The sequence below is a fragment of the Phoca vitulina genome, unplaced genomic scaffold, assembly GCF_004348235.1.
Source record: "Phoca vitulina isolate PV1807 unplaced genomic scaffold, GSC_HSeal_1.0 scaffold20, whole genome shotgun sequence".
Taxonomy (NCBI): Eukaryota; Metazoa; Chordata; class Mammalia; order Carnivora; family Phocidae; genus Phoca; species Phoca vitulina.
This window is the reverse complement of record NW_022589723.1, coordinates 25,972,772-25,996,889: the sequence shown is the minus strand read 5'-3', so window position 1 is coordinate 25,996,889 and position 24,118 is coordinate 25,972,772. Positions and strand designations below refer to the sequence as shown.

Sequence of the window (24,118 nt, the reverse complement as noted above, 5' to 3'; positions counted from 1 at the left end):
TCCTGCTCTAATCTTCAGAATTTGTCTTCAATTTAGTATTGCAGGGTCTTCAACAGTATTACCCAGAACACACTTTAGGCATAAGATGTGACTGCCCTAACATTCCTAATTGTGTATCTAACAGTGGATAAGATTAATCTCTCAAAATTACAATTCCCTTATGAATGATTTAGTAAACCTGGTGAATTACTCGGAAAGGAAGCCAGTCTGCGGGTCTAGGGCTTGAAAGCTGCTGGCCCCACGCCCCTCCCCCCTCCGCACCCCGCCCTCCCCTGGCAAGTCTTGAGTGGCGAGTGGGAGCAGGGGCTGGGCGGGGCCTCCCGGCCCACCCGCGTACTGTCACTTCCAGGTTCGGCGAGCACTTCCGGGTCGTCGGCGCAGCTCTGCGGCTCCTGCGGCGGCCGAAGAGGTGGTCGGGAAGTAGGTGCTTCCTGCTGGGCAGCTAGCTCCTCCGCTTCTGTCCGCTCCGCGGCGGGAAGCGCCTTCCCCACAGGTACTTGGTGAGCCGGGCCCGCGCTCCCTGCGGTCCCCCAGAGGTGGAGCTGCGGTCGGTTGGGTCTTCGAGGGCTGCTCAGAGGGCAGGGGCCCAGGGTGGGCCCGTTACCGACTTCGCTGCCGGGATGGCCCCGTGGCCGGTACCCGCGAATGAAAAGTGCGGGAGGCGGTGGGAGGCGGTTGCGTCCTCTGGCGGGAGGTTTGTGGTCCACGGGGCGCCAGCCGAACGGTCCTGGGGGAGGTCCTCAGCCCAGCGCGGTATTTTTAGCCAGGTGAATGTCTTTACGCATCCAGGGTTGTGTTGTTTGTGTTGTTTGGGCCGAATATCAGGGGAGCGCATTCCGTAAGTGTCTCATTCCTATGCCGCTTCGCTTATTTGAAGTCTGCCTTAAACTTCAAGCCAGCTCCCACAGGGTAGTGAATTTAAACAGGACTAGGACTGCTGAGTTAATTCCGAATGTGGAGCCTTTGTAATCTTCTAAACTGCAGAATGAACGAGCACGAAATTGATGCGGCGGATACCAGATCTAACAGATTTGAATATTTCACAAGGAATTTTTAAGAATCTAAGGTCTAAGGTCATTAAAGCAAGTTAACTTGAACAAATTCTTAAATAACTTAGAGCTATTTTTTAAATTAGTATTTATTGAGGTATAATTGACACATAACATTAGTTTCAGGTTAGTGTTTTCGTTTTCTTCAGATAAATAGGAGAAGCAGAATTGCTGGATCATTTGGTAATTCTATTTTTAATTTTTTGAGGAACCTCCATACTGTTTTCCACAGTGTCTTCAGCAGTTTGCATTCCCGCCAACAGTGCACAAGGGTCCCATTTTCTCTACCTTCTCGCCAGCACTTATCTCCTGTCCTCTATCTGATAATAATAGCCATTATAACAGGTGTGAAGTGATATCTCATTGTGGTTTTAATTTGCTTTTCCCTGATGATTCGTGGTGTTAAACATCTTTTCATATGTCTGTTGTTGATCTGTATGTGTTCTTTGGAAAAATGTCCATTTGGATCTTCTGCCCATTTTTTAATCAGCTTGTTTGCTGTTGAGTTGTATGAATTCTTTATGTATTTTGGATATTAGCTTCTTATTAGATACATGATTTGCAAATAGTTTCTCCCATTCAGGTTTCCTTTGTTTTTGTTTTTTATGTACAGCTATGTTTATTATCACTTTGAACCTCTTTACTTTATTTGGCTATATGCCTTGTGTTCAACATTCCAGTTTCACCTGATCTCTCACTTTAATATTTAACTCATATTGTGTATTTAGCATATATCTAAAAGTCAATATTTTGAATGATTCAAACCTTCTATGTCTGTTTTACATCGACTCCCTCTACCATATCGTTTCCCCAACCCCTGCAACTACCTGTCTGTTCTCTGAATCTACACGCTTGTTTTGTTTTTTTTCTTTTTGATTTTCAATTCCACATGTATCCGATATCATACAGTATATGCCTTTCTCTGTCTCACTTAACTTCATTTAATGATAATGCCCATGGTGCCTATTCCTGTTATAAATGGCAAGATTTCATTCTTTTTATGGCTGAATAATATTCCATTGTAATATATTCACCATAGTTTATCCATTTTCTTTATCCATTGATGGACACTTAGGTTGCATATCTTTTGAGTTAGTGTTTTAATTTTGGGGGGCTACTCAGTAGTGGAATTGCTGTATCATATGGTAGTTATGTTTTTAATGTTTTGAAGAACCTCCACACTGCTTTCCATAGTGGCTTTACCAATTTACATTCCCACCAGTAGTGCATGAGGGTTCCCTTTTCTCCACATCCTCACCAGCGCTTGTTATTTCTTGTCTTTTCGATAATAGCCATCCTAACAGATGTGAGGTGATACCTCATTGTGGTTTTGATTTGCATTTCCCTGATGATTAGTGATGTTGAGCATCTTTTCATGTGTCTGTTGGCCATCTGTATGTCTTTGGAAAAATGTCTATTCAGACCTGCCAATCTTTAAATTGAGTTATTCTTTTGCTGTTGAGTTGTGTGAATTATATATTTTGGATATTAATTTCTTACATGATTTGCAAATATTTTCTTCCATTCAGTAGGTTGCCTTTTTGTTTTGTTGGTTTTCTTTGCTGTGCAGAAGCTTTTTAGTATGAGATAGTCCCACTTTTGTATTTTTGCTTTTTTTTATATTGCTTCTGGTGTCAAATTCAAAAAATCATAGCACCCGTGTCAAGGAACTTACTGTAGCTGTGTTTTCTTCTAAGAGTTTTATAGTTTCAGGTCTTACATTCAAGTCTTTGACCTGTTTTGAGTTGATTATTGTGTATAGTGTGTAAGTTTGTCCAGTTTAATTCTTCTGCATGTGTTTGTGCAGTTTTCTCAACATCATTTATTGAAGATACTGTCCTTTCCCCCATCAGATGGTCTTGACTTCTTTGTTGTAAATTCATTGAGCATCTGCATGGGTTCATTATGGGCTATTATGTTCTGTTGATGTGTGTGTCTGTTTATGCCTAGTACTATACTGTTTTGATTACTATAGCTTTGTAATATTGTGGGATCAGGGAGCATGATTCCTCCAGCTTTGTTCTTTCTCAAGATTGCTTTAGCTATTGGAGGTTTGGTGGTTCCATACAAATTTTAGGATTGTTCTGTGTCTTTGAAAAATGCCGTTGGAATTTTGATAGGGATTGCATTGAATCTGTAAATTGCTTTGGGTAGTAAGGACATGTTAATAATATTAATTCTTCTAATTCATGAGCATGGAATGTTTTTCCATTTATTTTGTCTTCTTCAGTTTCTCATTGATGTTTTGTAGTTTTCAACATACAGGTCTCTCACCTCCTTGCTTAAATTTATTTCTATGTATTTTGTTCCTTTTGATGCAGTTGCAAATGTGATTATTTTATTTCTCTGATAATTTGTTATTTTACTTTTTTCCTTCCAGTTTGGATGGCTTTTATTTCTATTTCTTGCCTAATTGTTCTGGAAGTACTTCCAGTACTTTGTCGAATATAATAGGGAAAGAGTCCTGTCTTGTTTGTGATCTCAGAGGAAAGGCTTTCAGCTTATCACTGTTGACTGTGATGTTAGCTATGGGCTTGTCCTGTATGACCTTTATTATGTTGAGGTATGTTCCCTCTAAATCCACTTTGTTGAGAGTTATCATAAACGAATGTTGAATTTCGTCAGATGCTTTTTCTGCATGTATTGAGATGATTATACGATTTTTATCCTTCATTTTGTTAATATGGTGTATCACATTGGCAGATTTGAGGCTGTTGAACCATTCTTCTATCCCTCGAATAAATCCCCCTTGATCATGGTGTATAATCCTTTTAATGTATTGTTGAATTCAGTTTCCTAATATTTATTGAGGATTTTTGCATGTATATTCATCAGGGATGTTGGTCTGCAGTTTTTTTTTTCTTGTGGCATTCTTGTCTGGTTTTGGTTTCAGGGTAATACTGGACTCTTAAAATGAGTTTGGAAAAGTTTATTATTCTTCTATTTTTATTTTAAAGATTTATTTGAGAGAGAGCATTAGACTAAGCACCCAAGTTGGGGGAGGGGCAGAGGGAGAGAATCTTCAAGCAGGCTCCCTGCTGAGTGAGGAGCCCAGTGCAGGGCTCAATCCCATGACCCTCCTTTTCTATTTTTTGAAAGAGTTTGAGGACTGGTACTAATTCTTCTTTGAATGTTAGGTAGAATTTATCAGTGAAGCCATCTGATCCTGGACTTCTGTTTGTTGAGAAGTTTTTGTTTACTGATTAAATCTCCTTATGAGTAATTGGTGTATTCAGATTTTCTATTTCATCATTATTCAGTTCTGTGTTTTAAGGAATTAATTTCTTCTAGCTTGTCTAGTTTGTTGGAATGTAATTGTTCACAGCAGTCTCTTAAGATCCTTTCTATTTCTGTGATGTCAGTTGTAACATCTTTTTCATTTCTGGTTTATTTATTTGAATTTTTTCCAGGTGAGTTTTACTAAAGACTTGTCAGTTTTATCTTTCCAAAGAGCCAGCTCTTTGTTTCATTGATAATTGCTAATTCTTTTAAATCTCTATTTCATCTCTATTTTCTTCCTTCAGCTAATTTTGGGCTTCATTTATTTTGTGTGTGTGTGTTTAATTCCTTGAGGTGTAAAGTTAGGTTGTTTGTGAGACTTTTTTTATTTCTCAAGGTAGACATTTATCAACATGAACTTCCCTCTTAAAACTGCTTTTGATGTATCCAACAAACTTTGATAAATGTCCATTTTCATTTGTCTCAAGGCATTTTTTTATCTTCGATTTCTCCTTTGACCTATTATTGGTTATTCAGTAACATGTTGTATAATCTTCACACATTGTGAAATTTCTAGGTTTCTTTGTGTAATTAATTTTTAGTTTCATACCATTATGGTTGTCTAAGATGTTTGATATGATTTCAGTCCACCTAAATTCATTGGCTTGTTTTGTGGCCTAACCTATGATCTATCCTGGAGAACGTTGCATGTGCACTTGAGAAGAATGTATATTCTATTGCTTTTGGATGGAAGGTTCTGTATATATGTGTTAAGTTCATGTGGTCTAACATGTTTTTCTGATACCGATGTTCCCTCGCTAATTTTCTGTCTGGATGATCTATGCATTGATGTAAATGGAATATTGATATCTCCTACTATTATTGTATTGCTGTCTATTTATCCCTTTAGGTCTGTTAATATTTTCTTTATATGTTTAGGTGTTCCTATGCTGAGTGCACAAGTATTTCCAAATGTTGTGTTTTGTGTTGCATGGACCCCTTTATCATTATGTGACACCCATCTTTTCTCTTATTATAATTTTTATGTTTAAGTCTGTTTTTTTCTGATATAAGTATAGCTACATTCGCTTTCTTTTGGTTTCCATTTGCATGGAATATCTTTTTCCATCTCTTCATTTTTCATCTGGATGTGTTCTTAAATCGAAAGTGAATTTCTTATGGGCAGCATATAGATGGGCCTTGGTTTTTTTTGTTGTTGTTTTTTTATGCATTCAGCCACTGTGTGTCTTTTGACTGGAGAATGTAGTGCATTTACAGTTAAAGTAATTATTGATAGGTATGTACTTACTGCCATTTTGTTAATTGTTTATTGGCTGTTTTTGTACTTCTTCTCTTCCTTCTTTTCTTGGTCTCTTCCTTTGTGGTTTGATGACTTTCTTTAGTGGTATCCTTTATCTCTTGTGTTTTTACTATAGGTTTTTGCTCTGTGATTACCATAGGCTTACATATAACAATTTATGTCTATAATAGTCTATTATTTTTAAGTATAAGTAACATACAGCCTTAGCATATCAATTTGACAGTTTTATACATTACTCAGTAACCATGATAAGTATAGTTACTGTCACCATACGATGTTATTACAGTATCGTTGACTATATTTTCTTTGCTGTACTTTTCATCTCTGTGACTTATTTTATAACTGGAAGTTTGTACCACTTAATCCCCTTTATCTATTTTGCCCATTCCTGCCACCTGCCTCCCTTCTGGCAACCACTAGTTCTCTGTATTTAAGATGCTGTTTTGTTTTGTTTTGTTTTGTTTAGAATCCACCTGTAGGTGAAATCATATGGTATTTTTCTTTGTCTGACTTATTTCACTTCCCATAATACCCTCTGGGTTCATCAGTGTTGTCACAAATGGCAAGATATTCTTTTTTATGGCTGATTAATATTTCTTTGTATATATACACCACAGTTTTGTGGGGGGTTTTGAGTATAGTTGACAACAATGTTACATTAGTTTCAGGTGTACAACTTAGTGATTTGACAAGTTGATACACATTATGCTGTGTTCACAAGTGTAGCTACTATCTATCCTGTTAACATTGCTTTTACAATATCATTGACTGTGTTCTTTATGTTGTGCCTTTTATTCCCACAACTTACTCATTCCATAACTGGAAGCCTGTATCTCCCTCTCCCCTTCACCCATTTTATCCAACTCCTCACCCCTCTTCCCTCTGGCAACCATCAGTCTCTGTACTTATTGATCTGATTTTGCTTTTTGTTTATCCATTTGGTTGCGTGTGGTTTTTTTTTTTAATTTTTTCGTTCCACTTATGAGTAGAATCATATGGCATTTATCTTTCTCAGTCTGACTTAATTCATTTAGCATAATACAATCTAGCTCCCTCTATGTTGTCTCAAATGGCATGATGCCATCCCTTTTTATGGCTGAGTAATAGTCCATTGTGTATATATACCACATTTTCCTTATCCATTTGTCTATGGACAGACACATGGGTTGCTTCCATATCTTGGCTGTTGTAAATAATGCTGCAATAAACATAGGGGTGCATATGTTTTTTCAAATTAGTGTTTTCTATTTTGGGGGGTAAATATATACTAGTGGAATTACTGGATTATATGGCATTTCTATTTTTGTTTTTTGAGGCACCTCCATACTGTTTTCCACAGTGGCTGTCCCAATTTACATTCCTGCCAAGAGTGCAAGAGGGTTCCCTTTTCTCCACTTCCTCATCAACATTTGACATTTCTTGTGTTTTTGATACTAGCCATTCTGATAGATGTGAAATGAGATCTTGTGGTTTTGATTTGCATTTCTCTGACAATTAGTGATGTTGAGTATCTTTTCATGTGTCTGTTGGCCTCTTACTTGTGTGTCTTCTTTAGAAAGAGGTCTATGCAGGTCTTCTGCCTATTTTTTAACCAGAGTATTTGATTTGTTGGTGTTAATAGAAGTTCTTCATATATTTTGGATATAAACCCCTTATCAGGTATATCCTTTGCAGATATTCTCTCCCACTCACGAGGTTGCCTTTGGTTTTATTAATGGTTTCCTTTGCTTTGTAAAAGCTCTTTGTTTTGGTGTAGTTCCAGTAGTTTAATTTTTGCTTTTGTTCCCTGTGCCTGAGGAGACCTATGCATAAATAAGTTGGTAGGGGTATTGTCCCAAGAGGTCGGACTGCCTATGTTTTCTTCCAGGAGTTTTATGATTTCAGGTCTCACATTTAGGTCTTTAATCCATTTTCTGTTTATTTTTGTGTATGGTGTAAGAAAGTGGTCCAGCACCATTTATTGAAGATACTCTTCCCCATTGTATATTCTTGCCTCCTTTGTGATAAGTTAATTGACCATATAAATGTGGGTTTATTTCTGTGCTCTCTATTCTATTCCATTGATTTGTCTGTTTTTTGCCAATACCATAATGTCTTAATTACTTTAACTTTGTAATGTAGTTTGAAATCAGGAAGCATTGTTTGTCTTTGTCAGGATTGCTTTGGCTATGTGGGTTTTTGTTGTTCCATACAAATTTTAGGATTGTTTGTTGTAGTTCTATGAAAAATGGGATTGGAATTTTGATATGGATTGCATTGAACATGTAGATTGCTTTGGGTAGTATGGGGATTTTAACAATATTCTTCCAATCCATGAGCATGGAATATCTTCCCATTCATTTTTGTTGTCTTCAATTTCTTTCTTTAGTATCTTACAGTGGTCAGTGTATAGGGCTTTCACCTTGGTTAAATTTATTTTTAGGTATTTTATTCTTTTTGATGCAATTGTAAATGGGATTGTTTTCTTAATTTCTCTGATAGTTCACTGTTAAATTATAGCTCTTGTCTAGATAACTCTTAGACTGTTGTCAGGTGAGTACGACACAAGTGTGTATCTCCACTGGGACCTCTTCTTGCCCTTTTTAACCCTCCCCCACCTACCCACATACTTAATTTTTGCCCTCATTAATTTACTGAACAGATATTTTATTTGGCTTCCATTATGAGTCAGTTATTGTTTGTTCTAGACACTTGCTTTACTTCAGTGAACAAAACAGACAAAAGTCCCTGTTGGAGGATGCAGGAAATAAACATAAATAAATAATGTGTTAGAAGGTGATGGTGCCATCACAAACACAGCAGGAAAAGGGGGGTTGGGGAGTTCCAGGGTGGAGGTGGAAATTGGTGTTTTAAGTATGGCCATCAGTTTAAGCCTCATTAAGTACATATTCTACTTGAAGGAATTAAAAGAACCAAGTGGATATCTGGAGGAAGAGTATTCTAGGTAGAAAGATCAGCCTTTACAAAGGCTTACATAGGGAGGTACATGTCTGTCATGTTCTAAGAATAACATGGAAGGCAGTGTGTCTGTAGAAGGGAGAGCAAGGGAGAGATGGTAGATATGGTTGGAGAGATTATACGTAGCCAGATTCTTGTAAGGGTTGAGTGAAATGGAAGCCATGGGAGGTTTGGAGCAAAAAAGAGATATGGGCTGCTGGGTTGGGATTAAAGTGTAGGGACAGGGGCGCCTGGGTGGCTCAGTTGGTTAAGCAACTGCCTTCGGCTCAGGTCATGATCCTGGAGTCCCGGGATTGAGTCCCGCATCGGGCTCCCTGCTCAGCAGGGAGTCTGCTTCTCCCTCTGACCCTCCTCCCTCTCATGCTCTCTGTCTCCCATTCTCTCTCTCAGATAAATAAATAAAAAATCTTTAAAATAAAATAAAATAAAATAAAGTGTAGGGACAGTGTGGAAGCAGGGAAACCAATTAGGAAGCTATTTCAGTAATCCAGTGGCAGATGATCATAGCACAGACCAGGGTGATAACAATGGAAATGGTGAGAAATGGGTGAATTCTGAATGCATTTTGAAGATAGAGTGTACAGGATTTGCTAGGGATTGGATGTGAAGGTGAGATGAGGGGAGTGGGGGATAATTTCAAAGGTTTTTGCGTAAGCCCACAGAAGTATGGAGTTATATCAACTGAAATGGGAAAGACAAAAAATAAAGATGTTGAGTAAGCAGTTGGATCCAGGAGTGAGTTCAAGGGCAAGGTATAGGAAAAGGATGAACCAGTGAGTTTAAGAGAACAACCCAAAAAGTGTGGGTCCCAGGAGCTAAGCCAAGATCCTTTATTAAAGAGGAGGGAGTAATTAGCTGTGTCAAATGATTAAGTCTGGTGAGGACTGAAAATTTTGGATTAGCTTTACCAGTGCCATTGGTGACCTTCACCATCTGTTTCTTTTGAGTGTTGGAGGCAAAAGCCTATGAGTGAGTGAGTGAGGAGTATATAAGAGGAGTGAAGAGTGAATATAAGAGAAAATGGGAGAAAAGGAATGAGAAGACAGTACAGACAACTCTTAGGAGCGTTGCTGCACAGAGGAACAAAGGAATACGGTGTAGCTAGTGAGGAAAGGGAGTAGAGACTTTTTTTTTTTTGAAGATGTGAGAAGTAGCCACCTGTTTGCTGATGGCAATAATCCACAGAGATGGGAAATGTGATGGTGAGGGAGAGGAGGACTAATTCAGCTGTTGGAACAATATTCTTGAGTGTACTAGAGAGAATAGGCTTGATGTAGAGGTAGAAAGATTGTATTTGGATAACAGCATGGATAGTTTGGCTATTGTGACAGGCAGGGAGGCAGAGTGTATGTGGTTATAGGTATTGGAAGGTGGTTTGATGCCGTTTTGAGAGTCTGGAAGTTTTCATTGCTTCATTTTCCTCAGTAAAGTAGAAAACTTTGTATCACACTTAGACAAATTAACAATAATTGATAACAGCATTTATTCTTATTCAAGTTACTTATTCACTAATAAATACTTATTGAATACATACTATATACTAGGCATTGTTCTAGATGGCAAATATATAACTGTGAACAAAAGCCCCCATCCTTATGGAACATCTGTTTTAGTGGATGTAAACAATAAGCATGTATATGTCAGCTTCAGTTAATGGTATGAATTAAAATAAAGTAGTATAAGGGGGAAGGGAGGTAGTTCCTTTTTATAGGTTGGTCACAGAAGTTCTTTCTGATGAAGTGATATTTGAGCAGAGATCTGAATTAAATCAGAGAGTGAACCATGAAGGGATCTGGGAAGAACATTTGAAGCAAAAAGGACAGACAGTGCGAAGACCTTAAAGCAAGACTATCTTGCCATATTGAAAACCAGCAAGGGACCAGTATGACTGCAGCAGAGGGAATGAAGGAGTAAGGGGCAGAAGGTAAATTCCTTGAGGTAGTGGAGAACCCCGATCATATTGGCCTTGCAAATCATTAGAAGGACTTTTTTTATTCTGAAACAGGATGCTGCTATTGGAGGTTTTGAATAAATGAGTGATGTGGTTTGATTTATGTTTTAAAAGGCTCAGTGTGGCTGCTCTAGGGGCAGGGGCAAGGGTGTTACAGGCAGTTGTAGAAACAGGGAGACCTGTTAGCCCTTAGCCCTGATAGCCCTTACGGGGCTATCACAGTGCTCTTGCTGGTAGATGATGGGGATTTGGTGGTAGTACTAGAGTTGGTAAAAGTCAGCTTCCGGCTATACTTAGAAGAGTTGAAAAGATTGACCGACAGATTAGATGCAGAGTGAGAGAGAAACTAATGCCAAATGTGAAATTTGGGGGGTGTCTTACCCTAGACCAGATTTACTGTTTACTAAGGTGGGCAAGGTGAGGGCAGAAAAGGTTTGGAGGACATGGTATCAGGAATTTGGGTTTTGACACATTTCATTTGAGCTACCTACTTGATATTTCCATTCAGTGGCAAGGAGGCAATTTTATATAGGGCAACAAGAGGAGAAGGACTGGGGATATACATTTGGGAGTCATCAGCAGATAGCCTAATACTAAGGGAGTAAAGCATCTAGAGAAGACCTAAGAAGCCTTAGGGCACTCAAGTAGAAGTCAGGTACCTGCGGAGGGACCAAAGAAAACAAATATAGTAGTATCCAGTGAGTGGGGAGGAGAGAACGGAGTGTGGGGCCCCAAAAAGCCAAAGAAAAGGTTTCAAGTGTTTGCAGGTATATAATGTGAAGACTGGTAACTAGCCATTATTTTTGCTGAGTTTTTCCTGATAACTCCCTGAATATGTCTCCTGTCCATCTCTAAGCTGAAAGTGCCATGAGGTCAGGGATCTTGTGTATGACTTGTAGCTCAGTATTTGTTGAATCTATACTACTGCCACCCTATTCAAGCCCTCATCTCCTTCTCATCTTCCAGTACATTCTCCCTGGCATCCCTCCTGTTGGAACAAATACACCATGCCATCTTTTTCAGCTCCATCTCCTACCACTTCCTATTCATAATTACACCTTAATCCTGCGGAACAATTTATAGTTCTCTCTACAGACTGTATCATTTCATACTCCTATGGCTTTACTCGTTCTGTTCTTTCAGCCTAAGATGATCTTCCACCTTTGTTTGGCTGAAGTCTAGCTTAAAGAATCAGGAAGCCTTTGTTAACGAGTTCACTCAGTCCACAGGTAGCCTCCATCATACACGTGTACATTTGTCACGGTGCTTATTCTTTATTGAGTTAAATACTGTTTTGTATATCTGTTACCCTCTGTAGAATATGTTTTTTAGAGTCCAGGAGCATATCCTTATTCATCTTCCTCTCCCTCCTGCCTATCACAGTGCTATCTTCTTGGTAAGCACTCTATAAATACCAAATGTTAAGGGAAAAAAATGAAGCAGAGGGCATGCAAGTGTGAGCCAAAAGATTGTCTGGATCACTGGACTGACAGGAGAAAGGAATGGTAGTACACAGTAAATTGATTCTAGATTAGGTCAAAAGGCAGGCTTTTAAAAGAGATGGTAAAGATGTACCTTTTAATAGATATATCTGTGCTTTGTATAAAGGAGTATAAATGCCTATGTCAGAATAACAAAAAATAGAAAAATCATTTTTAACTGTTCTTTGTGTTAATTATATAGCAGTTTGCAATTATTAAGAGTTGTGATATCATATATTAGAATGTATGAAGTAGACTATATTACATTAGTGGTTTATAATGTTTAATACTTTCATATTAAATTTTTAGGACATCAATGCAAGCCTGAATAAGAAAAACAATTTCTTCCTCCTAAGCCATGGCATATCAGTTATACAGAAATACCACTTTGGGAAACAGTCTCCAGGAGAGCCTTGATGAGCTCATACAGGTGGGAGACTAAAACCAATTTTTATTTAGAGGAGTCTATAATAAGTTTTGTTAGATCTCTTCTCTCAGGCAGAGAGCTAAGAGGTAAAGGATCTTAGAATCTTTGACCCAGCAAGTCAGTATTTATCCCATCCTGACTACAGGGCATAAAATATAATGAAGATCAAATGACATAGTTTAACATGCCTAAACATAAAAATTGAGATTATTGGTTTTCTTTTATTTATAAGGCATAGTCTGTGTAGCTTTAAGGTAACTTTGGATAATTTGATAAAGTCTTTTGAGATTTAAATTTGAATTTATAGTTCAGTTTTAGGAGAAATAACCTTTTAAAATAAAGCTCATCTAAGAACATATTAAGTATTCCATTTGTTTTCATACAGTTGATGAGCTTTGATGAGATTAGGTTTTTAAAAAAATAGATTACTGGGCCTGCATTTTTTTTTTTTTTTTTAAAGACACTGCATTCTTTCAGTCTATCAAATGCCTCTTTCCAGACACTGTAAAGGAGTGATAGAGTTTTATCCTGGCAGTGTAAGATCACTGCATGTTTTCTTTTCAAAATTATGTTTGTGTCAAGACAATGCAAGAAAATATTGTCAGGCTTTACTCCTTAATTGTCAGTATGGCAAAGAAGGGAGTCTAGTTTAAGAGGCTCTCTGTTAACCTCAGTTAAATGTTAGATGATAATTCATACATATTTTGTCTTTAATGTCCTTCTCTAAGAGGATTTATGACCTTTACTTTTTCTCAGTCTCAACAGATCACCCCCCAACTTGCCCTTCAAGTTCTACTTCAGTTTGATAAAGCTATAAATTCAGCATTGGCGCAGAGGGTCAGGAACAGAGTCAATTTCAGGGTAAGGATATTTTCCTAAATCTAGAAGCTTGCACCAGTGGTTGTTAACAACAGTGCTTTTGAGGACCCCTACATATTTATGAATCATAATAGGAAGCGATGGTTTAATCAAATATTGGAGTTTGTTTTATAATTATACTTTACTTTTAAATGACCTCTATACTAAGTTTATTCACTTAATGTGAGAGAGAATTGTTTTTAGATTTTTATTCCATTGTTTCACAAATCAGCCTATGTATGTTTCGCTGCCTTCCCTGAAGAGTTACTGAGATTTCAAACGCCCAAACCATTACCTGCAGGATTGAAGGTAAGTGACAGAGTAGTCCCTAAAGCTCACTTATGTTTTTCAAACTCTGATCTTCACCCATTCCATGGAAGTACATTCATGTTGCCTCCCACCTACTCTTATGAAGACCTGAACTGGTGGTAGGTAATGATCTGTTCTGATAGCTTGATCTCATTTGAACAGTAACCCCAAACTGAACAAAAGATGGTAAATTCAAATTAAAGGCCCATTGAAAGTATCATGGTGAATAGAAGTAATTTTACCACATTGATATTGATGGAGTCAGATATATATAATCAAATATCACTGTACACTGTTATATAATATTTATGCTTATGTTGTTTTAAGGGATACCATAAAGTAGAAATTAAAAGGTTACAGTATATTAAAAGAACATAGAGGTTAATTTGCTTTTAAGAGCATAGTGTTTGGGGGTTTCTTAAAAAAATTTTAAATTTATTTAAAATTTATTCAACAAACATTTCAGTGCCTGTTACAAACCAGGCATTGCTGTGAATATTGGGTTGGCAGAGAACGAATTTAGTGAAGGGATAAAGTCTGCATGTATGTTGTATAATAAGTCTCTTACTAATTTCACATGCTTAAAAGTTATCTGGGTAAAATGTATCTTTATAAAATTTTATCAATAGATTCTTGAATTTTTAACAGTAACTATTCTGGCAAAAGTTGTTTGCTGTTTTGTTTAACTATGTGTGCAAATCTGCCAAGATGCTTTAATTTGAAACCGATCCATGTTGATACCTAATAGTTTTCTAATTATATTATTGTCGGTTTCCAGTTTGGATCTATTTAGCTAAAGTTAAACATAATTGGACATTGCATTTCTCTTGCGTAGTGTTTTGTAAGTTTGTCTGTTTTCCAAAAGCTAGAAATAATTAGTTTTTGAGCAGATCTGACTTTCCCATTCTTGTTTTTTTTCTTTTCCTACTGTTTTAAGCCTAGGCTTTCATTACCTACCTCTCCCATTACAGCAGACTTGATCAATTTTAAGTCCAAAATGTTTGCAAATAACTTGTTTTGTTTGGTGGGACATATGACAAAGGCAGAAGAGATCACACATTGGTAATTTCTAATTTTCAAAGACATTTTGCTAGATAACGTTTAAATCTATATTTTACTGGCCTGACGGCCCATTGAAGCAATCTTAGGTAACATTGTAAAGTTTGCTTTAAATCCTCATATGAATTTCATATAACTGAGATCATTTAGTAGAATCTTACAGGGGAAAAAATCTCCTTGAGTATGGGAATTAAGATTTTAATTTCTATGTTAAAATTTATTAGCAAAAAAAGTCAAAATATATGTTTACCGAGAACCTTGAACTAATTTTTAGGGAGAACATTCATATTGAACTAGTCGTTTAAAGAGTCAGCGTATGCTTTTGATAGAATGTATGCTGGCAGGTGAGAGTTTACAATTAATGTTAAAATACTAAACTTCAGATAGTAATTAAGGAAGTATTAAAAGATTTAATGGTCAAGAAAAATCACCCTTCTGAAATCCCTATCTGTTCCATTTCTACAATTAACATGCATTATGATATTTTAACTACAACAATGTTGCCCAGTTGTAGATTAATGTTAAAAAAACACATGTATTTATTAAAGGTGCATTTAAGATAATCAGTTACTTGACCAAAGCCAAATATCATATTTTTTAATATTTAAAAAGTTCCTTCCAATACTTCTTTTAAATAAAATTTTTGATTCTTGAGATACTAGATTATGACTTTCTCATGAACACAGTGAAGAAGATATTTAAATAACTAAACATGTTGTAATATTTTATATTTATTAGGGATTCTAGCTCGCAAAACAATTCTAAAGAGAGGGGTGACTCAGTCAGTTAAGCCTCTGCCTTCAGCTCAGGTCATGGTCCCTGGGATGAGCCCCACCTCGGAGCGTGCTCGTCCCTCTTTCTCTTCCTCTCCCCTCTGCCCCCACTGTGCTCATTCAAATTAAAAAAAAAAAAAAATTCTTAAAAGATTATATCATCATCTAATTTCTTCTTGTGTTCACATTTTATTAAGCTTTTGTTGGCTCAAAAGTTATCTAGCCAATGAGCTCTCTTAATTATGTTGTCTATTTTAATCTAAATATTAGAAAGCATTTAATATAGCAATAAAATAAGTGAAACATACTTATATTTGAAAGTGAATGTTCCCACACTAAGCATAAATCCCAATGATTATTGGCATTTGGCTGTGTAGCCTTCCAAAGGCTCAGGCTGTAGCTAATGAGATCTATTTTTTTTTTAATAATTCTTTGTTAACCCAACATGTCTTATGTGGTTTTCCATGCATTAATCTTACCACTCCACTGAAACTTTTCTTGCCCTATTATTGCTAAACCTAATGCATAATTTGTGATACTATTGATTAGTCTCTGTTGAAACCCATACTTCCCTTGAAACCATACTGTCCTAGCTTCCATTCTCTGACCCCTCTCTTTCTCAGACCCTTTGTAGTTTAATTGTTGGTATTCCTTAGGTTTAGCTAGGGATCCACATATTCTCCTTGAATGAATGAATCCAACCCTGTGGCTCTAAAGTCAATAGGCCTATGCTCCTAGGCTTTCTTCCACACACCAGCTGCTTATTGCACATGGTGATTTAGATCTCAAACTCAACAAGTTTCCAATTTATCAAACTGTCTTTTCCTATGATTGCACTGTTATGGAGCCAGAATCTTGAGAGAGAACAAATTTTGTCTCCCCACCATAGCCAGTTGGTTGTCAGGTCCTAACAGGAAATTTTTTTTTTTTTTTTTTAAGATTTTACTTACTTATTTTAGAGAGAGTGGGAGAGGAGCAGAGGGAGAGGGACAAGCAGACTCCACACCCAGCCTGGAGCCAGACACAGGGCTGAATCCCATGACCCTGAGATCATGACCTGAGCAGAACTCAAGAGTCAGACGCTCAACCAGCTGCGCCCCTCTCTCCACTTCTATTGACCTCTTTGCTGCTATAGTAAAGGCACTCTCACCTCTCATTCAGCACCCCCGCCCATCAGTTCTTCATGTTAGCATGAGAAGTGCAAATCTGATGTTACTACTCTGCTCAAAATCCTTCATTGACCTAAGACATTGAGGATACAGCAAAAGCTTTCTAAGGTTCTCCAGGATCTCCTTCCCGTTGGGACCTCCTGACACAGTTGACTTTTACTCATTTTTCAAAACTCAAACTTCACTTTGTGAGAGAAGCCTTCTGTGCCCCATGTGTTCCGTACCCTTGGGTGCCCCTAGCTTATTACTCTTTCATAATACTGCTGTTGTTTTAATGCTCTCCCCTGCTTCCTGAAGCTTGTTGTTGATGACAGGAATCATATTTTGTATCCTCAGAGCCTAGCATAGTCCAACAAATAGTAATTACTCATATTTTTAAAATTGTGTTAAGTCATTCATAGCATCATAGTTTCCCTGATCATTCTCACTTGATAGAACATTTAGATAGGCTGTAGTTTTTACTATTATGGGTAACACTGCAGAGAATGTTTTTCTGAATTGAAGGTTTGGGGCATATAAATCTCTTACCAAACACTAAATTTCATTTGTGAAGATTCTGTGTGTATGTATGTGTCAAGCTTTGATTGTATTCAGTTGGTGTCTATCCTTGCACCTTTCACCCCATTCTTCAAAAATTTCCTTTTAATGTTTAAGCAATTATTCCTGCTCCTAAAAAAAGAAAACAAAATAACTTTTTATCAGTTGCACAGGACAGTAATATCGTAGTTTCTGTGGCTAATACAGTAATTGATCTGAGGGAAGCACAGCGTTAAAATTGAATGTTTCTGGGTAGTCCCTGCTTCTGTACAAGTTCGGAGAGTTAACACATACAATAAAATGCAGTTGACCCTTGAACAACATGGGTTTGAACTGCATGGATCCACTTATATATAGATTTTCTCAATAAATACAGTCCTGTAAAAGGTATTTTCTCATGATTTTCTTAACTTTCTTTTCTGTAGCTTTATTGTAAAAATACAGAATATAATGCATAGAATGTTACAAAATGTGTTATTATCGGTGTAACATTACACATAATAGCCTATTAATCGTTAAATTTGGGTGGAATCAAAAGTTGTGTGGATTTTCTGTGAGAGGTGAACTTTTATCATATTGCCACAAGAGGGCAGTAGAAGTACAAATTCAAATTTCCTTTCAACTTTTCTTCACCTTTCAGGTAAGTAATTTGCAGACTCTTAACAGAGCTTAAAGTATACAGTATTTAACTCTTAGTAAATTTATCTAGGGTGTTTTTTTAAGTGATAGAATGAAAATTAAGGAAACTCCTAAGAATTAGGGAGTTGGTAGCTGAGTTCTCAAATTGCTTTGGGGAAAAAAATGACTTCATGGTATGTCTAAATGTTTTGTTTTAAAGGGCTCTCTAAATACATACAGATTCTGCGATAACGTGTGGACTTTTGTATTGAATGATGTTGAATTCAGAGAGGTGACAGAACTTATTAAAGTGGATAAAGTGAAAATTGTAGCCTGTGATGGTAAAAGTAAGTGTTTACCTAATTACTGTGAAAGCAAAGCTACTTGAAATCTTCTTTTTGTGAGTCTTTAGAAAATCTTTGTCTGAAATTATGGGGGAAATGGCTTCCATCTCAGCTGGATTCTGAATTCCAGATCTCAATTCTCAAACAGTCCTCTTAATGACTTTAGGTGTGAACATTTAGACTGCTTCCACAGATTTGAAGTGTTTAATTTTGAAATTTATCCTAGTTTCTGTGTTGCTGGATACCTATACATTTTATATTTTTAAAGTAATCATTTAAAAGATTTTAAAATAACCATAAGAACCTTATCAGATATAATGGTAAATATCCATTCCTGATCTATTACATCTATGCAGACATATTTTCCATGGCAGACCTAGGACCTTGTTTAAGTCAAATGTTTCAAAAACTATACATCTTTCTCTTCCATGATTAGTTATTTCCTTTTTGCTAATTATATTTTAAATATATTTTCTTTATGATCTGAACCATTTGTGTCTAAACAGCTGTTCCTAAAATTAAATAGAGAAGACTATTACTCTCTAAGAAGGGGAGTTTTGAAAAGCAAAAGAAAATGTGGAAATACCCTAAATTTCTCAGATTATTTGGTTTTATGTATTTTGGGTTTCAAAAGAAATAGCTAATCAATGAAAAAATTTAGAGAGGACAGAAAATTTGTAACACCATCTGGAGATAACATCACTTATATTTTATTGTATAACTTTCTAGTCTTATCTGTTTTTACAGTGATGTACATTTACATGTGTACACATTTACAAATACATCATTTCTCACCGGCTGTATAAAATTATACTTTTGGCCCTTTTTTTTTTTTTTTTTTTTTTAAAGAACTAGTCTCTTCCGGAGATCAGAAAGTCTCTGAAATTAGCAACACTTCAATGACTTGTACTTTTCAGAAGGTTAGCTAGGAGTAATCATTCTAAGAACTTTAAGCAAAGATAACTTTTTAATATAGTTATCAAATACTTTGTTTCCTTGTTATAAGGACAGAAAAGATCTATGTAATTTTATAGTTCTGGATTACAAGATGATAACATTTCTGCATGTCAGATAATGTATACTTGTTTCATATTTTTCTCATAATTTGGGCTAATAGCATCCTCATAACCCTGAGATTAAGTTTTTACTAGACTGTGGAATTTGGGCATTAATTCATAACTTCTGTATCTTTCAAAGTAAGTTAATGATGTAGACCAGTACTATTCAGTAAAACCTGTACCTATGGAAATGTTCTCTATCTGTACTTTCCAGTAGCCACATATAAATGTGTTAGGGCAACTAAGAAATTTAATGTTTTATTTTTTATTTATCAGTTAACTAAATAACCACACATAGCTAGCCATGTTGGACAGCACAGATACTCTTGCCTAAACATGCAAGATTATCTTTTTTTTTTTCAAAATTCAGTAGATGAAAAGTAGCAAATCAGCCTTACCTATTGCCATAGCTTCTGAGAAGTTTGCCCTGCTTCCCTCACATAGTATTAACTGATCTCGAAGAAAAAAACTGTTGAGTATTCAAGTTGTGTTCCATGTATTCTGTCATCACAAAAGAATACAATCTTGGAATATTTTCTTTTCAAAATTAAAATATAAGTAACTGAGAAACTTCCATTCCTTAGTAACCAGATAAATGGAGTGCTACTATGAAATAAGCCCATTTTTTCTAAAAGTCAGCTTTCTGAAATAGGAAGCTAGAATTTTGGTCTGTATGTCACCAGCAATTAACATACAATTTTCTCCTGATTATATATGTTATGGTCCTTTGTGGTTTAAAATTTGGGGACAGTAGAAGACCTAAGCGAAAAAAGTGGTCATGTAGTAGCTCTAGGAACCAAACCAGTATAACTTATATAATGAACCAAGTAATACAATTTGGTTTTTCAATAGCATAAATATGGAGAGCTAAGAATTATCTTATCTTCTCACCTGTGCCTTAAAGGGAAAGGTATTTAAGTTCTCAGGGCAGTTCCTTGATCAGCTTCCCTCAGTCTTCTCTTCTTCCGCATCCTTCACACCAACACCACCATTAGTTCCTGTTTTATTTTTTAAAAATATTCTCAAAAATATTTAAATTTTAAGTTGCTCCTTGAATTTACTCTTTCTCTCCTCTGTTTCCTAGATACTGGCTCCAATACTACAGAATGAATTGAAAAAATGGCTTTTTTTTAATGCCATCTTCTGTTATTATTCATCGCTTTTTTGAAGAGAAGCATAGAAGAGATTTTTTTTTTTATTTATTCTGGCATCGCAGAAATGACTACACTGTGCTATATATACTATCAGAATTCCAATAGAAAGAAGCTTACAACTCTAGCCTCTTACATTACCTTTTCAGCATGAAGAAACAGAAGTTTTTTTTAATAACAAACATTGTTGCCTTCCTAAGAACATTCTTGAATAAACTCATTTTAAAACTCAGTGTGAGTAGTAAATGGTAGAGCTATTAAGCTAGCAATATGAAGAGATTAGATAAGCATTTTGAAAGCGCACCATCTTCCTTACAAAGGGAATTAGGAAATGCATTCTTTTCAGTAAAGGGAAATTAGTTTCATCATTAGGGCAAAAACCAAATTCTGGATTGGGATATGTCTTTTTTAAAAATATAAAACCAATCATTGGTGTGAAAACCTAAGTACAACTCAATTAGGAAAAGTTAAGACAATCTTTACACAGCTTCCATAAAACTTTTTAAAAAAACCTAGCAACATAAAATAGTCTCCACATGACATGTAAATAATTTCTTAAGCTGGCCCTCTTGGTCATATTTCATACATTTTAAAAATTATCTACATCTTAACAGTTACTACATTTCCAATAAAAAGTCCTACTGAATATATGCCATATCTTTGTGTACTTGAAGGAAAAAAGTTTTCCTTGTTTGTCAGTCTGGGTATATCTAATGAAGAATGTGGCTTTTCTAAAATATCAGAGGGAGACTATCGGGCACCGGGTAGTTAAGTAACTGAAATTCAGCAGCTGACTATAGAGGAGTCAAGACCAACTATTTTTAATAAGGATCTGACACTGTTTATCATTTAGTGAGGGTAGGCTCTTGACAGTCCCATCCTGTGGTCACCTGCAGTTAGTGTGCCAAAGCTACAATGGGATGAAAAATTACCTTTTTCTCTATCTGAAAGATAATGCTGCTGAGAGATAATAGAGTTGTCAGTAATCTTTAGCAAAATAGCTTTTTATAAACCTATTAAAATGTTAAATAGGTCTTTGTATTACACATAGTCCCCGTTTTTTCATTTGTAGAAGCACATTATATAACAAGTGTCATTTTTAAGCAACCAGTGCTCAAGTCTGATCGAGTTAGCAGCACAGACTTTGTAAAATAATAGCAAGCATAACTGACTATTATGAGTGAGACCAAGTGCTATATGTGTTACATAGATTCTCCTGGATGATCTTAACAACCTCAGAAGACCTTTGTTCCCTTTTTACAAATTAAGAAACAAACTCAACCTCTCTGTATTACCAAAGTGTACATAACTAGGACTTTTCTTAATTGTAATTAATCAAAACCGAAACCTTTTTACTTTGGAGGTTCAACATAATGGTTAGGGGACAGGTATGTTGATAGTGAACAGTAGTTGTTGAAATTTCTGGTTCTTAAAGAGTAAGTCATGATTTAAACTTTTCTTTTTTTGCTTGTAGTAGTCACTGAGCTCTTACAGAAGGAACAACAGGGCTGGAGTTGTATACTTGTTTGGGAATTTAAAATCCTGTAAAGCCTATCAATAGATTGTGTTTCCAAGAAATGCAGAAGCATTTCTCCTCCCTGGGTGAGGGGTTTGTTGTAAGACATGGTTGGCTGGCCTGACCTACTAACTGGAGTAATAGTGACTTATGTCATGCTCTGGGTGCTTCTGTAGCATTTCCTCAGCATGTTAGTGTAATCCTTGTCTCTCACGTTAACACTTAACTTTTATATTTGCAGTCCATTCTAGTAATCGACTCCAGGGTTCTCTTCCTAGCCTTCCCTACCACCCAGCACATAATCTGCTCCAGTCAAGCTTGGTTATGTTGTTTCCTCCATATCTCATGGCTTTCCTTTTAAAAATCAACATCCTACCCAGCCTTCAAAACTTAAACCCAGTTTTGTCTCTGAGTGTAACTAATATTGATCTCCTCTTACAAAGGAGTCCTTTAAATACATGAAAAGACACAAGAGATTGGAAGAACATGGTCCGTTTCACTACTCACTCAGGTGCTCAATCCAGGTGACTTTATTGGAACTTCCTTCCATCAGTTGAAGTCTGTTCTTGTACTTAGGTTAGTCACCATATACACCTTCTTTCGCCTGGGCAGGAGTGCAGTAATCCTACCTCACATTTCCTCCTGTCAGTTCTCATTACTTGCATAGCTGACCCTTAATTGCAGTAGGTGTTCTAATGGTCCCATAGTGGTACTCACACTTTACTGGAGTTACAAAAGGGTCTCAGCAAGAACTCACTCCACTTTGTGCTTTCCCAGCCAGCCACGGGCTCCAATGATAGTAAGTTTACTTGCCTGTTAATGCGGCAGAAGAAAAAATCCATTAGTTTTTCTACTGTTAGGACTAAGTAAAAGCTGGGCTTTTGTGGTAATGTAGAGTCAGTCCACTGCAGATGCATTACTAATGCTACTTTAACACCCAAATAGTAGGCAAAGAGTACCCTCTGACTTTATTGGATTGGTCATTGTTTGGCTTATTTTGATCTATCTTCAGCTAATTTTGAAAAAAAAAGTGAATAGTTTCTTTCTTGGTAGACATCAATTACAATGTGAAGGTAGGTTGCCTTCAGTTTTGAGTGGGTTATAATTAGATTCCTACTAATAGTAAAATTTTGAAAGTTTCTATACATGTATTATTAACATGTATATTTCTCAATTGGAGAAGCCATTATTTGTAGCCTTGTTATGAAATTTGGACTCAATAAAATAGAGCACAGAGTAAGGGAAAGTGGAAGATAGAGTTAACATGAGAATGAGAGATTACCAGAGGTCTTGAAAGCTGGGCAGAGAAATTCTTAGAGCCTTTAGTGGTCTTTGGGGAGGGGAGACACATGAAACAAAGCTGAAATAATGCAGGAAAGATAGGAGAGTATCCATGCAGGAGTTAAAATTTGGCCTAGAGAAATAATTGTGGGAATTCAAGACCTCCAGAACGGAAATTTCACTTAAAAAAAAAAAAGTCAACAGAGCTGGGAGTTCAGGGTGTTAACAAATATATAGACATCTGTCCGGACCTGCTGGCCACGATATGATGAGGTTCACAGATCAGAGACTTCAAAGCTGATGGAACCTCAAAGATCAACCAATGAATCCAGCCTCATTCGGTGCACTAGAAAGTTAAGGTCTAGAGGGGGTCCACTTCTCCAAGCCCAAAGAGCCAGTCAGGAGAGCTGAGTGTAAAACCCCAAAAGCTATAAAACTAGAGTGCATGAAAATACAAGCTGTCCTTCACAGCATCGCTTATTATTTAAACATCTTTACATAAGTCCTTGCTGATGGATAAAGAAGATGTGGTATGTATATACAATGGAATACTACGCAGCCATAAAAAAAACCTGTCTTGCCATTTGCAATGACATGGATGGAATTAGAGGGTATTATGCGAAGCGAAATAAGTCAGAGAAAGATAATTATCATACAATCTCACTCTTGTGGAATTTCAGAAACAAAACAGGATCATAGGGGAAGGGAAGGAAAAATAAAAAGTTGAAATCAGGGGCTCCTGGGTGGCTCAGTCAGTTAAACATCTGCCTTCGGCTCAGATCATGATCCCGGAGTCCTGGAATCAAGCCCCACGTTGGGCTCCCCGCTCAGCAGGGAGTCTGCTTCTCCCTCTGACCCTACCCCCTCTTGTGCTCATTCTCAAATAAATTTTTTAAAATCTTAAAAAAAAAAATAAAGGTGAAATCAGAGAGGGAGATAAACCATAAGAGATTCTTAATCGTAGGAAACAAACTGAGGGTTGCTGGAGGGGGGATGACATAAATGGGTGATGGACATTAAGGAGGGCATGGGATGTAAT

At 36.6% G+C, this 24,118-nt stretch overlaps 1 protein-coding gene across 1 annotated transcript; it reads left to right on the top strand.

Annotated features, from left to right (window-relative positions):
• The first annotated feature begins 361 nt into the window (after positions 1 to 361).
• Positions 362 to 22,580, top strand: GTF2A2 (general transcription factor IIA subunit 2). The gene is made up of 5 exons (XM_032417237.1): positions 362 to 493; positions 12,289 to 12,409; positions 13,163 to 13,267; positions 17,950 to 18,076; positions 20,216 to 22,580. The coding sequence occupies exons 2-5, from the start codon at positions 12,338 to 12,340 to the stop codon at positions 20,239 to 20,241; spliced, it is 330 nt and encodes a 109-aa protein (XP_032273128.1). The 5' UTR covers positions 362 to 493; positions 12,289 to 12,337; the 3' UTR covers positions 20,242 to 22,580.
• The last annotated feature ends 1,538 nt before the right edge of the window (positions 22,581 to 24,118 follow it).

Excerpts from the sequence above, each read along its gene's own strand:
- GTF2A2 (XM_032417237.1), top strand. The coding sequence starts at position 12,338 with ATGGCATATCAGTTATACAGAAATACCACTTTGGGAAACAGTCTCCAG. Across the intron at positions 13,268-17,949 it reads GGAACAGAGTCAATTTCAGG|GGCTCTCTAAATACATACAG; the intron begins GTAAGGATATTT and ends TTTGTTTTAAAG. Across the intron at positions 18,077-20,215 it reads TGTAGCCTGTGATGGTAAAA|ATACTGGCTCCAATACTACA; the intron begins GTAAGTGTTTAC and ends TCTGTTTCCTAG.